This window comes from Martes martes (assembly GCF_963455335.1).
Source record: "Martes martes genome assembly, chromosome: 11".
NCBI lineage: Eukaryota > Metazoa > Chordata > Mammalia > Carnivora > Mustelidae > Martes > Martes martes.
Window position 1 is genome coordinate 92,258,155 of NC_137899.1, and position 21,976 is coordinate 92,280,130.

The following is a 21,976-nucleotide window of genomic DNA, read 5'->3' on the forward strand; positions in this document are numbered from 1 at the left end:
GTACAATAACCAAAAGAACATGGCATTGACAAAGACACAAATACATAGATCAAAGGAACAGAATACAGAGTGCAGAAATCTGTATTTATCCATCCTCATCATATCCATAACTCCCCATATATACATTCAATTGATTTTTGATAAGGATGAAAAGGCAACTCAATGGGAAAAAATAGTCTTTTTAACAAATGGTGCTGGAACTATTGAACTTCTAATGCAAACAAAACAAAACACTAACCTAAACCTCACATCTTATACAAAAATTAACTTGAATCATAGAATTGAATGCAAAATGTTAAACTCTATAACTGCTAGAAGAACAAAGAAAAAAGTATTTATGACTTGGGATTAAACCAAGAGTTCTTGAATCGAACACCAAAAACACAAATATAGAAAAATTGGATAATTTGGACTTTGTAAAGAGAATGAGAAGACAAGATATATACTGGGGGCCAACATTGGCAAAACACATCTCTAACAAAGGACTTGGATCCAGAATATATGACAAACTCTCAAAACTCAACAGGAAAAAGTAAACAGCCCAATTTAAAAATAGGCAAAATACTTGGGCAGATGCTTCATTGGGTAGTATATAATAGATGGAAAATAATGAAAAGACGCTCATTAGAATGATTAAATGATTAAAATTTTAAAGTGCTGGCAATACTGAGTGCTGGCAGGGATGTGAAACAAATGGAACTCTCTCTCTCATACATTAGAAATGCAAAATTTGCACTCTAGAAAATAGTTCATTAATTTCTTATGAAGCTAAACATACACTTACCATATGACCCAGGAATTCCCTTCCTAGGTGTTTAACCTAGAGAAATGAAAATTTATATTTACCCAAAACTTGATAGCAACTCTATTCATAACTGCCCCAAACTGAAAACAACCAGATGTCCTTCAACAAGTAAATGGGTAAGTAAGTAGAAGGAGCCATACAGTAGAATACTACTCAGCAATAAAAAGGAACATGTGATTGACGTAGGCAACAACTTTGATAAATCTCAAAGACGTTATGTGGAAAGAAATCAATTGCAAAGTGTTACATACTGTATGATTCCATTTATGTGGCAATCTCAAAAATACAAAACTACAGTGATTGGTGTTTGGATAGGAGGTTGGATGGGAGATGCAGGGAGTAGGCAGCTTTCTGGGGTGGTAGAACAGTTCTGTATCCTGACTGGGGTGCTGGTTATAGAAATCTACACCCATCTTAAAACTCCCAACTGTATACCAAGAAAGTCATTGACTGTATGTTAATTTTAAGTACTAAAAAAATTAAAACAAATGTAATAAATACTCAAACAGTCATTCACATGGAAGTACAACCAGAATCTGTGCTAAGATGCTTATCACATGGCACTGTAATTGTACTATAAGCAACAAAACAGGTCTATTTCCTGGCATGTCCATTTCTCTAGAACAGAAACCTTAGGTTTATAATCTCTGTATCTCCAGGATCCCACAGAACCCTGGTAGTTAAAGAAGGTACTCGATATTTTTTCAAAGATGAAACACAGACTAAATTAGGTATAAATGGTTTATATTCTTTCATTTTGGTAGGGAACAGGCACAAACTGGAATTTAATAAGCAGTTACTGAAGGATAAAAGTTTTACAAAGATATTTTACAATTACATACCTTTGTGTTATTTTTGGCATTAGCTGAACAGGAGCTGGTAGTTGGAACATTTAGCATTCATATTCATGATTTTATAAAATTTATAATATTCATGGATTTATAAAATTCAGTGTGCATAGGTGCCCTTCAGCAAGGACTTCACTATGAAGTCACTTAATTATAAAGATTTTTTAACTGAAGTATTGTTCCAATAATTCATTAAGCTACATACACAAGACTTGTAGTGAAATATTATATTTGTTTAGTTTTGTTATATTGGATAAAGCCCTAAATACTTCTCAATAAAATTCAGGATTCATATGTGGTCATATATGACCAAAAGTAAAATTTCAGAATCCTTTGTATAAAGATGAAATTTCCCATGTGCACAGACATTAATAGTTGCAATTTCCGGGAACCCATGCTTTACATGGTTATTGCCATGACCTTCTCCCAACCAAAAAAAATTTTTTTTAGAAAGCTTGAGAGAAAGACCATGCAAGTTGCTTTAGGAAACCAATGTTTACTACAGAAACAGCAGAAAGAGAAGCTTCTCCCCAGAAGAGATCATATATAGAGGAATTTTTCTGAGCAGAGAATGGCTGAACAAGAGTCAAAAAAAGACAAAAAAATCAGACAAGCTTAGTCCAAGATACTGGGGTCCTGACTTTCATGAGGACCCAAGCAACATTAATGTGATTATTAAACACTGCTGAAAGTAGCAAACAGCAGCATGAGAGTGGGGTCAAAACTGTTAACCACGGCCTTAATATGTAAATATGTAAAGACGCTGCTTGTTCTTGGGTTTTACTCCAGGCTCCTTGACAGTTGTGACAGTGTTTTCTTATCTATTTTTTTTTTAATAGGCTAAGTTATGGGTGCCTGGGTGGCTCAGTCTGTTAAGTGTCTGCCTTTGGCTCAGGTCATGATCCCAGGCTCAGCGGGGAACCTGCCTCTCCCACTGCCACTGCGTCTCCCCCTGCTTGTACTCTCACGCTGTCAAATTCATAAATAAAATCTTGGGAAAAAAATTTAAAAATTAAAATAAAATACTCTAATTTAGTAAGTGTTGTTACATAAATATTTCAGAGATATAGAAATACAAAATTTATAATATGTAACATTTAATATATTATATATAGATAAAAAATATTTTAGATCAACATTCAAGTTTTAAAGTGGCCACACCTAGTTGTTCCACCGTTACAGAACAGTGACAGTTTACCTTACTGTAGTATGCACACCTGGAACCAATAAAAAAGAGCCGTGTTTAAATTACACAACTAAAACTGTAATAGACATGGGACAAATTCCAGTGCATCTCTATTGGTGATATTCTTGATTCTTTGAACTCTATCAATATAGCCTCTGAAAATCACTGAAAGCCATTCCTTGGACTCCCATTTGTTGAAGAGGCCTTTTGTAGAATGTAGGGATATACCTGCAGAATAACCTCCAAATTGAAAATTAAATGTCATTTTCCTGTTGATTTTCTGATTTTCAATATTAAGTTCCATGAAGGCAGCCCAATGGAGACATTGGGCTCACCTTTAGATTCCAAGCACAAAATGGTGGACACAGAGCATGTACAAAGTAATGTTTTTTGAAAAATGAATGAATGAGTGTGTATCTGTAGGACTAGGACTGAAAGTAGGATTATATGATTGGACTTTAGGAATAATTTTGGCATATTCCTAAATGATAGACACTGTACAATTCAATTAGAGATGTATTCTTTCATTCATTCATTCTGCCAACTAATGACTCTGTTTGGTTTCAGAATATTTTGTGTTAAGATGTGTGTTCAGAGCTGGGGACACAAAAATTCCTAAGAAGATATGGTCAGTGATCTCAGGTAGCCTAAGTCTAGTGCACAACAACCCCCTCCCCCAAAACACACATGAGCTAATGTAATTAATACCAGCCTATTAAACCTTGAGAACTATAATAAGTATATCAATAGTGGACCCAGTGAGAACGTAACTACCCCCAACAAGAATCAACAAAGAATTCCTTGAGAAGTCAATGATTCAACTAGGGCTTAAGAGAAAGACAGGCTCCTCATAGATGAAAGTGGCAAACTGTAAATTGTTAAAGGTGGGAACTTTGAAGCCAAGCCATCTGAGTTTGCATCCCAGTCTACCACTTGTTAGCTGTGTGACCTTGGGCAAGTTACTGAATGCTTTGTGCACCAGATTCCCCACAAGACCACAGACGGAGATAACAGCACATGTGACATAGGGCTGTTGGGGTACTAATTATTTAAGTAGTTAATATCAAGCACCTGTACCAGTACCTAAACCCGAACAAAATCTAAGTATCTGAAAGAAAAAGAAAGGGCAAGAAAGAGGCAACAAGACAAAAGAGAAGTCCCAAGGTTCTAAAAATAAAAAAAAAAAAAGATATTTTTTCACCAGAAAAAAATAAAAGCATAGAACACATCAAGTACAAATTATTAACTGTGAATGAAGTGTGTTTTGCTAACTCAGAGAGTTTCCAGTCGTTCACCTTTTATTACAACCATGGATTCTCCACCCAAATAATGCCCAGATGCATGTGCATGTGCTCAAAACGCCACACTTAATTTGAGGGGGTCCATTCACAAATCAAGGGCAGCAGGCACACTCCTTCAACATCATCCCAGAGCTACAGATAATGGCATGGTCAATGGGCTACCACAAACTCTCCATAGAAACCAGTGCTTAGTTTGGAATTTTATACAACCCCACACAATTATGGGCTGTAAAGTAACTCATCAAAAATTGACACCTGAACTCTTAGAGGACCGAGACAAATCAAACACAAAGAACTGGACAAATCCATCTCAAATCACAGAGAGGCCCCTGGCAATTGGGGTTGGCGGGTCCTTGTCTGAGAAGCAGACCTGGGAGGGAAAAGGAGGCAGGTAGTCTAACCCTGAGGAGGACAGGAGGGTGCTAGACAAAATGTAGAAACGGACCGGCTTTGTACTCACGTGGTGAAGGAGCCAGGGGGGGCAGACACTCTCCGCAGGTCAGCAGCTGGCACCTGATGGATACTAGAGGCAGCAGGGAATGAGCAGCGAAGACAGTCAGCACAACAGCGTGGACAGACAGGGAACAAGCCAGGAGAGAGAAAGAGAGACACACAAAATTTAAACAGAAATTAAATGAGCGCGTCACCAAACAGTGAATGAAAAGAAAAGGAAAATCCAGCCAGCCACGGACATAATCCAAAAAGCCGGTGATAGCAATGAAGCCAACAGGACACATGGCAAGGGCTGGCTCTAAGGCAAGCCACGGACCGCAGCACAGGGCAGGGCACGGGCAGATGCTGCGAGAGCGCGGACACTGGGCAGGGCTGCAGGCGGGCAGGAGGCATCCTCGTGTTCCTCTCTTGCTCTAGGTCATTGGAGACACCCAAGGAGAGGATGCACATGTGCACACACACACATACACGCACGCACGCACGCACGCACGCACGCACGCACACCCACACACGAGAGGGATAGGCTGGCATAGTAAACTCATCTTTGAGGAGAGTCAAGGTAAATTTAATCCTTTAACATAGTCCTCTTGATTCTAGAGCTCTGTAGGAAATTTGTGTCAAAAGACAACCATCTTGAAAAAGCGTGGCTCAACAAAACCTTTAATGACTCTGCAGGTAATACCAAGAAAGCCTAAATTCATCACAGTGATGCTGTAATTCCACTCATGCTCTTGGTAGAAGAGGGGTACCATAGACTTCGAAACTTCAGTAGCTATTAGAAAAGATGAAACACAAAATTTAAGAAACTAAACCTAAAATTTGTTGTCACATTTACAGAATTATTCTCTCCACTCTCCCAGAGGATTTGAAGTGCTTTGCTGTAACTGTGGTAGGCACAGCCATCCCTCTTTTCTGCTGGGTATATATATTTACACATAAAGTCACCCATGATCAACTCCTTGTGTTCCTCAAAAGACTATCAGTTACAACCAATAATACTTCTGAGCAGCAGGATGAAGGACTCCCACCCACTGAGATGCCCAATTCAAAGTCTGCCAACTAGAAATCTTGCCCCTGACTAATATGATTGCCTTTCCCAGTGGAATCTTCATTACCAGTGAGCTCAGGCGTCACTTGGCTTAAGATCTCCCTAACTACCCGAGAAATTTTACATTTCTGCTCTCTTTCAAAGGTGCCTTTTGAATAGCGTCATCAAGTTTATCTGGGCACCATGTTACTAGTACGTGAATATGAACCTAGGTGAATCTCTGCTGTTACTTTTTGGGGGGATGATATTCACTGCAGTTCTTATTTTGAATAGATTCATAAGCCATGATAAAATGAGATATGCTCCTGTCCCAGAGAGGTAGGGGTCTACTGAATACAACAGGTCGAGCCCTTCAGTTTCTATATGGTAATAGCAAATGGGATTATACACCAAGAAGTATTTTTTTGGAAATAATTTTTTTTTGTATAAATGAAGATCTAGTGGCATCATGATGGCCTACTATTTAATAATTTCTCATGGGAATTCCCCCACGTTCCAATCCATGTGAACCAAATCTTGAAATTCTTGAGTAAGTATCTTCCATTTATTCACACCAAGTGTTATCAAGACATTAACTCTGTTACTTTTATATTCATGGATTTTAGATCTATGTTATTTTAGATGCAGTCTCAGAGCAATGTTAATAGATACAGGATTACCGATCTGGTCCATGTGCAAGTCACTTATTCAACAGCTAATCATGTCTCAGACATACTGGTAGGCACTGAGGACCCTAAGAGGAAAACTTCAAGCTGGAAAGAGAGACAAATAAACCAAGAACTATATTATTCTTGGTAGATGGTGTGATGAACGTAACCTAGAACCCTAACAGAGTTTCTAATGGAATCTAGAAGTAGATCTAGAAGTAGATCCACTTTCGATCCAGAAGTAGATCGAAAAAGACTCTTGGGGAAAGTGACATTTCAATGGAGTCTTGAACTTCAGCAAGACTCAACCGACAAAAAGGCAGGAAAGAAGGCAGTGCGAGAAGAGCAAGAGACGTGCAAAAGATGCACGAGGAAGGCCAGTGCTCCAGACGAGCAATGCTCTCTGGAGCGCAGCAAGAAGATGATGATGGCAATGATCAAAAAGTTCTGCAAGACTAAGGAATACAAGTTTAACTTTTCTATAAAGATCCTTCTGATTAGTCTGTTGGAAAAGCATTGTGTGAAGGGCAGTGACACCGGAATCAAGGAATCATGAGCATCATTAAGTGATGACAGCGTGAATGAACTTAGATGGCCTTTGAACAGAAGCTGTACTACTAGCAGAGTGGGTAGGTGGTGTGAATTAAAGACATGGGAAATAGGAGTGCTTGGGTGGCTCAGATGGTTGAGTGTCTGACTCTTGGGTTTGGCTCAAGCCATCATCTCAGGGTCATGGAATCAAGCCACATGCTGGGCCCAGACCTCAGTGGGGAGTCTGCTTGAAGATGTTCTCCCTCTGCCCCTCCCTGCCCTTTCTGAAATAAATAAATCTTTAACCCCCCCCCAAAAAGACATGGGAAATAAATAGAAGGTAGGCCTCCAAGGCCACGTGGATGTGTAAGAGTGTGGGTGACTATGGGGACTCCATGGCAGGGGCATGGTGAATGGGTAGATGGTTCCTTGTAGACAAATATGAATGAAGAGGGCTCACTGGTTGATGAGCAGAGAAAGCAATGGGAACAGAGTTAACAAGCCCATTTTCAGCCGTAAGTCTGAGGCTGTGGAAGCGAACTTGGCACAATTGTGGCCGAAACAGAAAAGCCTAGGGGACTTAGAAGGTTGAAGAAAACTTGTAGGAAGGTCTTCACGGCCAGGCAACCCTCAAACTGGAAACTCCATCTGGAAATCCAGTGGAAGAAGTCAGATTTCAAAACAAGGATTTCTAGTAAAATAGAAAGAAGAAACCTAATTGCCGAGGGAGCAGTCAGGGAGAGCAATCAAGGTTTAGTTTTTAATACTCGTGACAAGATAAGGTGGCGTTTGGTTTTCCTTTCAAAATGTGCTATCTGTACTGATTGTCTAAAAAATACAGTGTTTCAATAGTTGTTTATCATCGGTAGCAGTAAATATCTTGGTTAAGTTTTACAAGTGTCCTTTTTGGAACTGAAAAGCTCGTTAACATCCTTCAGGGGTTTCCTGAGACCAGAGGCTGCTTAGGTGGACGCACCACTGCCCCCTGGTGGGAAGGAACTATTTTTGACTTGAGTCTGTTTCTCGAACACCCCTCTGCTGTATCGATGCCATCGCATCATCCGTTGTATGTAGTCTAAGTACGAAAAGAAAACAACTATTTGTATTTGTGAAGAAAGCCCAAATGAATTCTTAACAATACAGTTGCTGAGCAAATACAAATTCTTTCTCAGTTCAAGAGCAAGAGCTGTTTGAAACTAAGCACCTGGAAACAATTTTGTGTCTGATAAGGTTATCAAATATAGCACCACCAGGAATAGGGATGGGAGGTCGTTGCCTGTAGATATTAAGAATTTTTGTTTTATTACAGTTTCTTTACTATCTCCAAGTGACCCAAAACAACCTGAGCTGCCATACTGTCTCCAAGATGGCTTTTCATTTAGTGTTTCAGAGCTTTCTCCAGGACTACTGGTTCAGGAATTAACACTAACATTTCTAGAGAGCATCTGGTCAACCGTATACAGTTGTTGACCTCCTACCTTTTTCACATATAAACTGGCCAGTTGTATATTCAGCCTAATGGGAGCTCAAGCAAGGAGAAAAGAAAACCAGGGGGAGTGAGCTAGGAGTTTCAGGAGCTGCAAAATGTAAACAAAGTAAGGCATAGAACTGACAGGCTGTCTGGATAATGATCGGGGGAAAGTGCTGAGTGACTCTGATGTCCAGAGAGACTCTAGGAAAGGGGGAAGCAGAGGAGAGAGGCTCTCTCATGCCAGCTTCAGACTTAGAAGCACATACCGAAAATGCAGACACTGGAAGAGCCCTGTCTAATGCTATTCCTCAACATACGCCATCTCAGAAAGAGAGGTGAAGTCGGGTTCTGGCAGTGAGCTATGGCACCTGTGTTCCTGGTTTATTCTAGGCACTTCTATAGATTGTCAAAGCATGCCCTGCTTCACAGGCACTGCAGGAAGCTAGCCATTCAGGACACATCACCAACCATGCACCGCAGGCCACAAACAGGAGGAGCACCTTGGAGGGTCCCCCCCAGGGACAGAATAATGACCCAAGGCTGAGCCCAGAAATGACCCTACCTTGGGTTAGACTAGCCATATGGGCATTATATAGAGAAGATACTCAAAAAGAGGCCCTAAATTGCCATCCTTCCCCATCCCCTTCTCCAACCCCAGATAGACACTGCTAGTAAAAAAACAAAACAAAAAACAATTAGATGAAGCGGTGCTCTAAGAGGAATATATACTCTAAATATCTAGTTATTATCTCCTTATCTCAAATCAGTTCATCGAAACACCTAAGAAAAGAAAGGGTCCAAGAGGGATACAGTTTATTTCGGTATGGAATAGTGAGTTAGGTTGTATCTAGACAATAGGATGGCCTCTCAGAATGGCAAAATTGGGTTGAAGCACCAGCATACACGGGATCCCAATACGGAGGCATCAGGAAAGTAACTCACTAACAGGCAGAAGGGGATGCAATTGTGGAGAGAGGGGGAGCTTCCAACACCCAGCTCTGCCCATCTCCTGCTACTGGGGAAACCAACACTCTCCAAGTGACCTGGGTAGAAGAGGCCAGCAGCATGCCTTCTTAAAACAAAACAGAACATTCTTATCTTGATGCATTTTACGACCCTAGAATCACTCTTAATGATTTTCTGTTGTTCCCAATAAATCTATACCAAAGTGGTCAATGAAGAAGTGTTATCTACCTCGTGTATAATACAGTAGTTATTTCTAAAGTTAGAGTGTGGTCACTGTGTAATAAACATGAAGAAAGATATGTCAGAGAGACCAAGGAACTACTGTTTCTTGGACTTTGTTCCTTTTTCAACACAGTAAGGCCCCTAGACCATGCACATGCTTGGCGTTCTCTTCGTGGTCTTTGTGTTCACAAAGGTAGGCAAGGGGCAGACTCACTCATTGAGTAAAGGCATGGATGTTCTCCTCTTGCTCTTCTGTACCATGTTGGCTTGATTCCTCAAGGAGATCCGAATCATAGCTGGGGCCAACCTACAGGGCTCCCCGTCCACTTGCATGGGGATGGACTTGTAAGTGAGCAGCATGACCTCCCGACACTGGTGTAGCCTTTCCCCATGGCCCCCAACTTGCAGGGCAGCCTGTGAATTCAAGAGTCCAAAGGAAGCTGGAAGTTAGTTCTTAAGAGTCAGGAAAGCTAGAACCCCCAAGTGCGCTCTGAATAACCCAAAGGCCTTTGGTAAACATAGTGAAAGCTGCTAGCCAGGAGTGGACTGGGAAATCTCTTGATAAGTCACTTAACAAAATAAACTAAAATGTCTCAACTTTTGATGAGCTTGACCAAAAATTCTCAATAGCCAATTTTCAGTGTTACGTATTTTCAGTCTTAATTTAATCACAGTACTTTAATACAGAAATTGTTCTTTGTGCTATTTATTCCCACTGAATAACCAATGTAAGGAGAAAAAAAAGACTATAAAGGATATAAAGCACAGTTTAAGGGAGATTTTTCTAATTTAAATATAAATATATTATAATATATATTATTTAAGTATAAATACATAATATAGCTACCCAACATATATATGTATACATAACACATATCTTATATATGTATATGCTATAATATGTAACTATATATTATATATTAAATATATTCATATTTACATTGGCAACCCACCCTTGGTTAATTTTCAAACTTGGGGGAAAAGTTTGGAAAAAAAGGAAAAAAGGAAAAATCCTTTTTTCTTTTTACCAAAAACCTCCTCAAACCTATAATTTAATCTGTATAAGACCAATGAAATGCAAAATAATATTAATTACTCAATTACAAACATTATGAAAGGTAACAGCTTTGAGGATCAAAATCAAACACAGAGCTCAGTTCACCATGGTGGCCAAAGAATGGAAAAGTCAATCTAACATGAAAAGCCTGTTGTTAAGAACAACAAAGTAGCATTAACTTTCCTGAATTAGTTAAAAAAAAATGTATATGCACACATATGTATTTATATATGTTAAATTATATATGTTTTTATGTTGTGTATGTTATTACATATGTAGTATCATTTACCTTTTAGGGATGAATGAAAATTATACATATTTGGTTATAAAAGTACACAAATTATACAACTCGATGAATATTTTTATACACATATGTAAATCACCATCCTGATCAAGCTTTAGATAATTTATAGTTTTCCACATGCTCCTTTCCAATCTTTTTATACCCGTAAACCAGTTAGCAACCAATACTCTGACTCCTATCACCACAGATTCAATTTGTTTGAACTTGAAATTCATGTAAAGCATAGTAGCTGACTCTTTTGTGTCTGAAGTTTTTTGTTCATTTTTTTTTTTAAGATTTTATTTATTTATTTGACAGACAGAGATTACAAGTAGGCAGAGAGGCAGGCAGAGAGAGAGGAAGGGAAACAGGCTCCCTGCTGAGCAGAGCCCAATGCGGGGCTCGATCCCAGGACCCTGAGACCATGATCCGAGCCGAAGGCAGAGGCTTTAACCCACTGAGCCACCCAGGCACCCCTTTTGTTCATTATTTTTAAGTACTATATAGCAAAATGTATATATTTGCTCTTCAGCTGGTAAACATTTGGTTGTTTCCAGTTTGTAGCTATTGTGGATATAAACTTTCTCGTATGTATCTCTTGGTAGATACTCTCTTGGGTACATAAAATGAGAACAATTGTTACGCTGTTAAGCTGAGATGTATAATTAACTTGAGCAGATACTGCTAAATAATTTTTCAGTAAGGTTATATTATGTATTTTGAGTTATCAATTAGCTTATAATAAATATTTAAAAAGGAGTAAAATTGTAACTTGCTCAAAATTTCAAAGATCAAAACATAATATCAACTTGTTTCCGTATGTCTCATTTCCATAAAAGGGGAATAAACTTTTGTTAACTAAAATTTGTGAAGTCAACCTCCCCTTATTTGGTTGCCAGATATGTATATTTTCTGATGCATTGAACTTTTTTTTTTTGTACTTGTATTAATTTGAGTAAAAGAAACTTGATTATCTATAAATCCAAAGAGAAAAGAAACACAAAGGGACAAAAAGGACAGAGAGAAAAAAGAATAAAAACTGAGAAGAACTACTTATAGAACACCTGTAATGTTAAAAGCATTCTGTTGTGTGCTTTACGTACAATTTTATTCAATTAGTTGGGAGAACAAGAAAGCAGAGGAGGATGCAGTCAGAATTTACTAAAGTTCTTTTTGGTCTATTCCCTGATCCTTTGTTATTCAGCTGGAAGTTTTTCTCGGGTCTACTCATATGATCCACTTAAATCACTTAGATTAGAGCCACTCTCTCATGTCCAGAACTTTTCTAATATATTTCCCTTGCCTTCAAGTACTTCTCAGCTGAGAACTCTATCCCTTCATCCCGTGTTCCGGAAATGCCATTTCTTCTCCTCCCCTCGGTCGCCCTTGACTAGGCCTAATCACAAATAAAAATGCAGAACCTGCCAGGTGAGAACGTCTTCCTTTGAGTTTGACAGAATTGAAAACTGTTTTAAATACTTTCCAGCCCCTTGGTATGAGAAAGCATACATGGTACTGTAGAGCATTTTTAAGTCATCTTCTCAGCCTCAAATTAGAGCAGCAGCAAATACCACAAACACGTAAACAGCTCTCCCATTGGCATTTCAAAATCAACCCAAGATCACTGCGAGGCACAGGAAGAATTATACTACATAGCTTTTTGGGATAAAGACAGTTCTATTAGTATTAGCACAGCCACACTATTTTTGGAACAAGTTAGAGTAAAGGTAATTTTTATTTTATTTTACTTTTTCAGTGTTCCAAGATTCATTGTTTATGCACCACACCCAGTGCTCCATGCAATACCTGCCCTCCTTAGTACTTTAAATGCTTATTAGAAATGCTTATTTTTCATCACTCAGGGTGGTCTAGGCTTAACCATATATAGCCCCGATTTGCTAGAAGGAATCACTTACTGGTAATAATATCCTGGTTTATTCATGACAGAGATTGAATTATCTATTGTATCTAGCATCTATTACTCTTGTGAAAATCTCAAATATTGCCCTTCTGATAGTACAGGCCCTGATAGGCAAGCAAAGACATCCCCTGAACAAAGTATATTCACTGCCATTACTGCCCTGTTGCCCAGACCATAACAACTTCCCTTCATGCCACAGGTGTGGCTTGAGACCTTGTGTCTTTCCACACTACACTCCTCCCCATGATACTTGTCTCCAAGCTTCATTCCCTTTTTCAATACTCAAGCCCTTACTCTACTTGCCATCAGACGGGAATGATAGGCAATCCTGGCTGGGTGGGAGCAGAGAAGAGAACATAAAAGATTCAGGAACAAAATCAGCAGATGGTACGCAAAAGCCTGGAAACCACGCTGAAACTATAAAACTATAAAACGTTGCTAAGAGAAACGAGAGAACAGCTAACTGGAGAAAGATGTATTTGTAGATTGGAACATTCATACTGGTAACATGGCGATTCTACCTAATCTAAAGATTCAAAGCAATCCCAATTAAAATCCCAGCAGTTTGTTTTTGTTTGTTTGTTTGGTCAACACAAACTGATTCTAAAATTTATGTACAAATGCAAAAGACAGAATACCCAAAACATTCTTAGAAGGGCAAAGTGGAATGATTCATATTACCCTTTTGAAGACTTACTATGAAGCTACAGTAATCAAAACAGTGTGGTACTGCCATAAGGATAAAGAAATAAATCAGTGAAACAGGATAGAGTCCAGAAACAGAACCGCATTCAACTGAAAGGCACTAAAGTAATTCTAAAGCAAAGTCTACTCAACAAATAATGCTGGGGAAAAAACTGGGTAAATGTATTTTTTAAAAATGAATCTTAATACATACTTTACACAATCCACGTAAATTAATTTGGGCTGAATTACAGACTTATACACAAAAGCCAAAACTATCAATCTTTAAAAATCAAACACAGGAGAATATTTTCCCAACCTGTCTTGGAATAAGCAAGGTTTCTTAAGAAAGGCACAGAAAGCACTCACATGAAATAAGCCTACCTCATAGAATTGGAATTCAGAAGAATATTTAAAGTTCTGCTTGTCAAAACAAACACTAAGAAAATAAAAAGATGAGAAGAGATGGAGAATGTATTAGCACTAAATATATCTGTCAAAAGACTTGTATCCAGAATATATAAATAACTCCTGAAATTCAACGATAAAAGATAAACAGCCTATTAAAATATGCAAAAAAATGACACTTCAAAAAATCAAAAAACCACGCAAGGTAACAATAAAGTTAAAACAACAAGGTGTCCTTACTCACATAGGACATAATGGGATGGATAAAACACACATGATTTCTTTCTTTCTTTCTAGGGATGAAATTTTATTCTCACCTCCCCTTCTGTTTCATCAGGTGTAATTTTATAATAGCTTTTTGTTTCTAACTGGGAACACATTTCCAGCACCTGTGGGATGTTGTTACATCTTAATAGGTATTCATGTTCATTGCTGCTGGGCAAGTAAACAGAACAAACTTTCTAGAAAGCAGTTTTATAACTGTTATTAAGTGGCTTTAAAATATTTATGTCATTAACAGTAATTTCTTCTGTGGGGATATGTCATCAGAAAGTATTTTAAAATGTGAACAGAGGTTTATGAGCAATTATTACAGGATTATTTACACCACCACACATCCAAAACCCTCAATATTTCATAAAGGAAGCTTTTCATAAAGGAATAATTATTATATAAATTGAGATATTTATATATGAAAGAGTAGACAGCCATTTGTGATATGGGTTTAATTAATACAATTTCTTATAAGTTTAAAAACAGAAATAAAGCAATTGGAAGAAAACATACCAAAATATAAATAGTTACAGATCATTTAACTATGACTGATATTTTTATTTTTAGTCCTTACGTGTTTTATCAAAATAAGCACACATTTAATATTTTTTTCCTGAAAAAATAAAGAATATACTCTCTGGTGTGTATAAAACTTCAGTCCTGGGAATTTCTCCATGTGATTTCTCTCACCAAATAACCTTTAGCTTTTCTACTTCATAAATACAAAAGAGCTTACATATTTTAATTTCAATTAACATAAAGAAAACTGGCTCCACTTTCTTTAAAGTTCAGGAGACTGAAATCTTTGGATTTCATACTGCATAGCAAATTCAGTGACCAGTGCCTCAATCCATATAATGGTTTGGACTTAGAGTTTTAGATTACTTAGAAACAGACTCAACATGAAAAGATCTCCAAAACCATAAAGGCAAAAAATTGAGGCAGAAATAAATACAAATTACAGTGTCTGATTATGGTCTGCATAGAATCCAGAAAGGTAATCAGGCGGCGCCTGGGTGGCTCAGCTGGTTAAGTGTCTGATTCTTGGTTTTGGCTCAGGTCATGTTCTCATGGTGGTAAGGCTGAGTCCCTGTTGGTAGGGAGACAGCCTCCATAAACGCATGGTGGTGAGATTAAGCCCCTCGCACTCAGTAGGGAGTCTGCTTAAAATAATCTCTCCTCCTTCTTCTATTCCCCCACCCCTCACCCCATTTGCTCGCATGCTCTCTCTCTGAAATAAATAAAATCTTAAAAAAGAAAAAAAAAAGGTAATCAGGTTACCAAGAACTCAATGAAGAATCATCTTAATTCTAGGAATGCATTTCAACCAGGGAAACAAATTGAAGACTACTGTTTTGAAGTTTGCAATCACAAGATAAAGAGTCTAAAAGAAACAATGTTTTTTTTCCCATCCAGTAATTCTGTTTGAGTCTCTCTTCAAGTGCCACTCCGAATATTTTAAATTCACAAAAATATATACATATACCCAAATAACCACAGTCTTCTGTTTATGCAATCATCTTACACAGATGTCATTTTCAAATAATTTATCCTCTTAGAAACATAATCAGCATAATAGTTTCAAGAAACATGAAACCCAAGTCCTGGAAATGAAATTCTTTCTTCTAGAACAATAGTGTATTGTTATATGAGCAGTCAGGTAAGATGTGAATGAAAACAGAAAAACATATGCCCATATTCTTCAGAGAGCAAAGGATGTTCAAAACTGTGCAGTATACACTACATTTAACTCTGCTTTCTTGAAGTAGAATTTTTTTTTAATCTTGGAAGCAATCTAAAGTCACTAGAATCTGAGATCCACATTTGATGCTAGCTGCTATGCATTTTTACATGACTCATATCATACAAAGAGAAGAAATAATTGATGTAATTTTATTTTTTTTAAGATTTTATTTATTTGACAGAGATCACAAGTAGGCAGAGAGGCAGGCAGAGAGAGAGGAAGGGAAGCAGGCTCCCTGCTGAGCAGAGAGCCCGATGCGGGGCTTGATCCCAGGACCCTGGGATCATGACCTGAGTCAAAGGCAGAGGCTTTAACCCACTGAGCCACCCAGGTGCCCCAATTGATGTAATTTTAATATTCCATTTTCTCTTCACCAGTGTCTATCAACTATTATTCTTCTCCTTTTCCTACTAATGGGATGGGAGGGAAGGAGATCTGATAGACCCCCAAACCCTCTCTCCCAACCTGGAAGGATCCCATGAGCTCTAAACATATATTTCAAGTAGTTTCTATCTCCCTGGATGCCTTATAGGGGTTTCAAATTTAACTTACATAAATTGAGCACTGGGTAATATATAGAACTGTTAAATCACTATATATCGATATACTTATATATAACCATTATATATATAGAACTGTTAGATGACTATATATCTATATATCACAATATATAGAACCATTAATATCACAATACATAGAACTGTTAAATCACTATGTTGTTCACCTGAAACTAACAACACTGTATATTAACTAGACTGGAATTAAAATAAAGTTTTAAAATACAGTTAAAAAAACACAACTCATTTTTTGGCAATATTATATTTCTTTTATATTCTCCACATCTGTAACATATTCACCATCTACCTAATGGCCTATCCCAGCCAGCCAGGATTCATGTATAGTCCTTTTTCACCCTCCACAATAAGTCACCGTGTCTGAATAACCCTTGAAGTTGCCCATCACCCCCTTTCATTACCACTTTCTTCCCCGGATTCCAGGCCTCCCATTTCTGCACCTGGGCTTCAGTACCAACATCTTGCTTTGTCTCTCTGCCTCCAGCAGGAAAGATTCCGGTCACCTTCCACCCAGACATCCAGGCAATCTTTCTTTTCTTTTCTTTTTTTTTTTCTTTTTTAAAGATTTTATTTATTTGAGAGAAAGAGACAGAGATAGCAAGAGAGAACATAAGCAGGGAGGAGAGAGAGAAGCAGGCTCCCCCCTGAGCAGGGAGCCCGATGCAGGACTCGATCCCAGGACCCTGAGATCATGACCTGAGCTGAAGGCAGAGGCTTAACCAACTGCGCCACCCAGGCATCCCCCAGGCAATCTTTCTAAACCACAAATCTGATTCTGTCTCATTCCATCTCTCCCAACCTTCCTGCTTCCTGGTTACAAAACACTGGTCCTGTCCTATCCTTTCTCCATACCAGCGTCTTTCTTTAGCAGATGTGCCATCGCTGAGCCATCATGAGAGCTACCATGTTCTCTCAGGCTCATTCCCCCACAGAACGGACGCTCACAATCTCATCCATAAGCACTCCTGCCTCCTATGCGCAATTTTTGCTGATTTCCCCATCTTATAAGCACTGTTTGGTTTCAATTCTTCCTAGCTCTACACATGCCTTCCTCCTAGAATTTATGATGCCAGAACACAGTAATTGCCTGTGTTTTTTGTGTCCTCCCATAACACTGAACTGTGGGCACCCTGAGGACAGGGCTGGTCTCTGGGTCCATTTCATATCTGTTTCATGTAGCAGAGTGTCATTCATGAATTCAGTAAGTATTTGTGGATTAATAAGTGTTCAATAAGTGTTCAATAAATATTTATGACTGACATTACATGAATGAAGGCAGGGAAACATTTTAAATGACAAATATTACCTGGAACTTATAAAATTCCTATTAATCAGAGACCATCAGTATGACCTGTATTGCCCATGGGCTGCTTGGCCTTTCATGATCCAGAACCCCGAGTTACCCAGGGCCACTTCCACTGTACCTGACTTACCAAGTATTTGTAAGCCCACCCAGATTTGAGGGGAGGGTACACAGACCCAAACTTGGAATGGCAAGCATCCGAAAAACACAAATCCATTTAAAACAATGGTCACCATCAGAAGATGTTTAGTGAATTACTTATTTTGAAAACATATAAATAAAACGAATCTGTTATCCTGCTTTTCCTACACCAATTATGTAACCAAGTAGCCAAATGATGGGTGAAGTTGCTCTTTATAGAAATATTCCAGTTAATCAGTGAAAAAGGATAGAATTAGAATATCACTACTCTGCCAATCGCTATTGATTGCTGGATCCAGAAAATGCTCATCAGGGACTACTAGTCACAACAGAGAGACAACTAGATATTACCTATCCTCTTCTGGAAGAAGGAAACACTACCCACAAAGTAGACTTGGGGGGTGGGAGGATGGAAATGATGTATCGACATCCAACAGCAACTTAAAGAAACAGCAATTGAGAGGATCATGTCAGCTGACAGCTCAGGAATAATCAGCACAATTCAAACTCTGGGAAACTTTATAGGACGAACAGCCTGGTTTCTTCAGTAAGCAAATGAAGAAGGTAAAGAGACGGCCAGAAACCTGTACATTCATAAGAGTGACATTAATCAATTACAATGAATAAATTTTACTCGGATCCTGGTTCAAACTCACAGAGCACAAGGAAGCAAGGAACATTTGCAAGACAACTGGATGTTTGAGCACTCAGTAAATGGTAATATTCAGATGCTACTGCCTTAATTTTTTTCAGATATAAGGCATATAGTTGTGTTCATAAGTCTTATCTTCTAAAAACTATCTTTCCTGTCCAGACACTATGCATTTGTCAACAAAAATAACCCAAGCAAGACTATAAAAAGGATCTGACATAGATATGGGTTGAGAAATTATAGAAGATGGAGAATCAAAGAATATTTTATAGAGAAAAAGCCTGTGCAATGGTCCTGTGGTGCAAAAGCAGCAAGAAATGTTCAAAGCTAAGCTTGACTTGGGAGGCTACTTGAGCTAGAAAGCAAAGAGGGCAGTGGAAAGGTTGGAGAATCAGAGAGAAACAATCTTGCAGGCCTACATTTTGATTTTGATACTGAGAGCAGTGGGGAAGTATTTAATATTCTCTTTGCCCCCCCAGTCCTCCACCCCAAGCCTAGGTGAAGGATCATCTTCTCCTCCACATCCCCTAACAGTCTTCTGCCACGCAGTCAGGAGTAGGAAGCTCTGATACACCAGTAAATATTCCATAAATATTCACTGAATCCATGAATAAATGAATGAGTAAAACATATGGGGCCAGATTTGAGCCTCTTTTTTTGGTTGCTTCCAAGAATTCTTCCTTGCACACATCCTTCTTGATTTTATGCCTACATTTGGTCTCAGCAGAGTCTTTGCTGTAATTAGCATACAGACCTTTGGAGAGAAAGAGCTAACGTGAGTAGGACCTGAAAATAAGATCAATGTCAGAACAATCTTCAACACTCAACAATTATTTCACCCCAGAGAGGGCAGATTTCATGAGCAGCATCACCATCTTGGGTGAGGGACACTCTTGCCACAATCACAAGAGGCTATTCTGTCTGATCTTAGTAACCTGAGGTGATTAAGGAAAAGTCAGTAGGAATCCACAGGATGAATGACAAAGAGAGCTGTTTTGTCTTGTTTAGAGCAAGAAATACAACCCTCTTACCTTCAAGGCATAAGGCATAGCACAAACCACGTGCTAACCATGGATTGCAAGGAAAAGCTTTTAACTTTTTAATTCATTTTATAAACTGATAGGGTGGCCTGATTTACATCAGGTAAGATGATAAGTGTAATTTTTAAATGGTTTCCTCATCATTCAATAAGTTGAAATACATAGCTAAAACCTGCTTGAAATTTCCCTTACACTATAATTCACAAATTAATGCAAGCAAACAAAATTAAAATGCAAAGGTGATCTCAACACTGTAGCAAATGAATATTCATCATTGTCACAATAATGATGTCTTTCTTTATTCAGGTATTTTGTGATAATGGAGACAGCCACCTCATTCTGAAGCAGGCATGAAACAGATGAATGCACACGACCACTTTCCTTTCTACCTAAACAAAGGTAGGTCCTCAGTGGAACAAAAAGCTATCAAATGGCAAGGTTTCTGCAATGTTGCTGAGATATGTCTAGGGCACAAATGCTCTTTAATTTCCCTAAAAATGCTGCATTTCATTCTGGTAGAAAATTAATCAGGAAAATTAGCAAGTGATATTTATTTCTGAAAATCAAACAATTGAGCATCAATCACCTTAGTGACATAAAGAATTATCTTCTGTTCTTGTTCTCCCCAAGCAATTCTATATTGCATAAAATTGATCAATTTGTAAAGTAGGAGAGAAAAATTTAAGGCCACAACCCAGAAGTCTACAAGATGAATAAACTCTGGAACTAAAATGTATTTCATTTCAATAAAATATTGCATTACTCACCAAAGAGGCCATAGTGAATCCAATGACTTCAATATAACCATCATCATGACGCTGAGGTTCAAAGTCATGGTGATCTCCTGGGTTCCCCCAGGGCATTGTGCCAGCACAGTATCTGCAAGATAAGATTAAAAACAGAACTAAATTTATTCCATCACTCTTACAATTGTCATTAGGTATTAACTTACAGGGAGATCCAACGTATATCTCACCTAAAAACAGTTTTCTGTTCTTGATGCATACCTTCTGATCGAAAAAAAAGGGTGGACTTATCGTTTCCAAATATCCATCTGTGAAAATGGGCCACAATTTTATAGCAAAAGCATCTCATGGTGGCCAAGTGCCTCCTAACTCATTATTTATTAACATTTATCCCTCAGTGATCCATTACATCTGTTTTCTATGATATGCCATGGGTTACCCATGGGCGGTTCCAGAATTTGGTCTTGGAGGAAGACACTGCATGCCAGGAAATGGAGGTGGGTACACAGTGGTCATTATGTGCATAGCTAAGATAACAAATAACCACTGGGAAGGTAAGCAGACAAAGGTAGGTGAGGAGGAGTGAGACAGGTATGAAGAAAAGATGAGAGATGGAGAAAAAAGAAGGAGAAATAAAGGAAATTGGAAGAGGAATGATGAGAGGGGGAGCAAGAAAAAAAACAGAGAAAAAAAAATTAAAGGAGCTAATGTCTCCTGAGAAAATAATGTTTTCTGAGAATCTAGGTCTTTTATGGAAATAATGAAGATGAAAATCCTTCTGGAATAGGATTGTAGGTGACTATACTGAGCATTGCCAAAAGTAATCAGGAGACTATGTTTTCCTAGCCATAGATTTACATACGATTCTCATTTCAATTAAATACAGTCTAAATAGAACTTATCTGCAGATTTTGTGTCTGGAGTTGTGTGGTTTGCAAGTAAAAAAGGGTCATAGATTCATCCCCTCCAAAATCTTGCCTTGGGAGCCCAGACTTTAATTTTGTACCACTGAGAAAATGTGCTTATTTTGAGTCTAGTTAATCTTAAATATCCCTTTCTCCTGAGGTATATAATAGCACCAAAGAGAGTTGACATCCTGGCTAGAAAATGCTACTCTAATTGATCCTATTTTTTTCAAAGCAATCATCTAGCAACAATTTTGAATGAGTTCCATGCTAAAATCAGGTTGGATGGTTTCCTAACGGCTTTCGGGAAACTGAGAACAGGGATTTATTCAAGTCTATTACTCTTGGGAGGTAGAGGGAATCAGTAATTGAGAATTGTATTAAAATGTTCCAGTAAATAGGGGCGCCTGGGTTTCTTAACGATGGATAAGTGTACAGCACACATGCCACGTCGCATTAAAAAAAACCCCACCCACCACAGAGAACACTAACAAACTGAGGAGGAGGACAAAATGATCAGTCCTGGAAACCCCTAATGAGCCAGTAAGATACCTTACTTTCACCGTTTATGCCCTGGACATTTTCTGTAATGAAAACCGATAACCTCAAGTCAAACGGAGTTCACATCAAACCAAAGAAAAAGGACGAACAGAGCTTACCTGGGTATATTTAAAAATACTATACACTGGAACTTAAGTTCCTGAATCTTTGGAGTGAGATCTGTTCCATCACACTGCAACAGAGAAGAGAAAGGGGTTGGAAGTAG

General features: G+C 38.3%; 1 protein-coding gene across 1 annotated transcript in view; it reads right to left on the reverse strand.

Annotated features, from left to right (window-relative positions):
- The window catches only part of DGKI (diacylglycerol kinase iota), a gene marked incomplete at its 5' end in the record, with an annotated part of 432,789 nt that overhangs the window by 141,034 nt on the left and 269,779 nt on the right, over positions 1–21,976 (reverse strand). The window contains 4 exons of the mRNA XM_080818743.1: positions 4,601–4,663; positions 9,693–9,892; positions 20,327–20,438; positions 21,870–21,943. Coding sequence (XP_080674869.1) covers positions 4,601–4,663; positions 9,693–9,892; positions 20,327–20,438; positions 21,870–21,943 — 449 coding nt within the window. The remainder of the gene's footprint in view (positions 1–4,600; positions 4,664–9,692; positions 9,893–20,326; positions 20,439–21,869; positions 21,944–21,976) is intronic.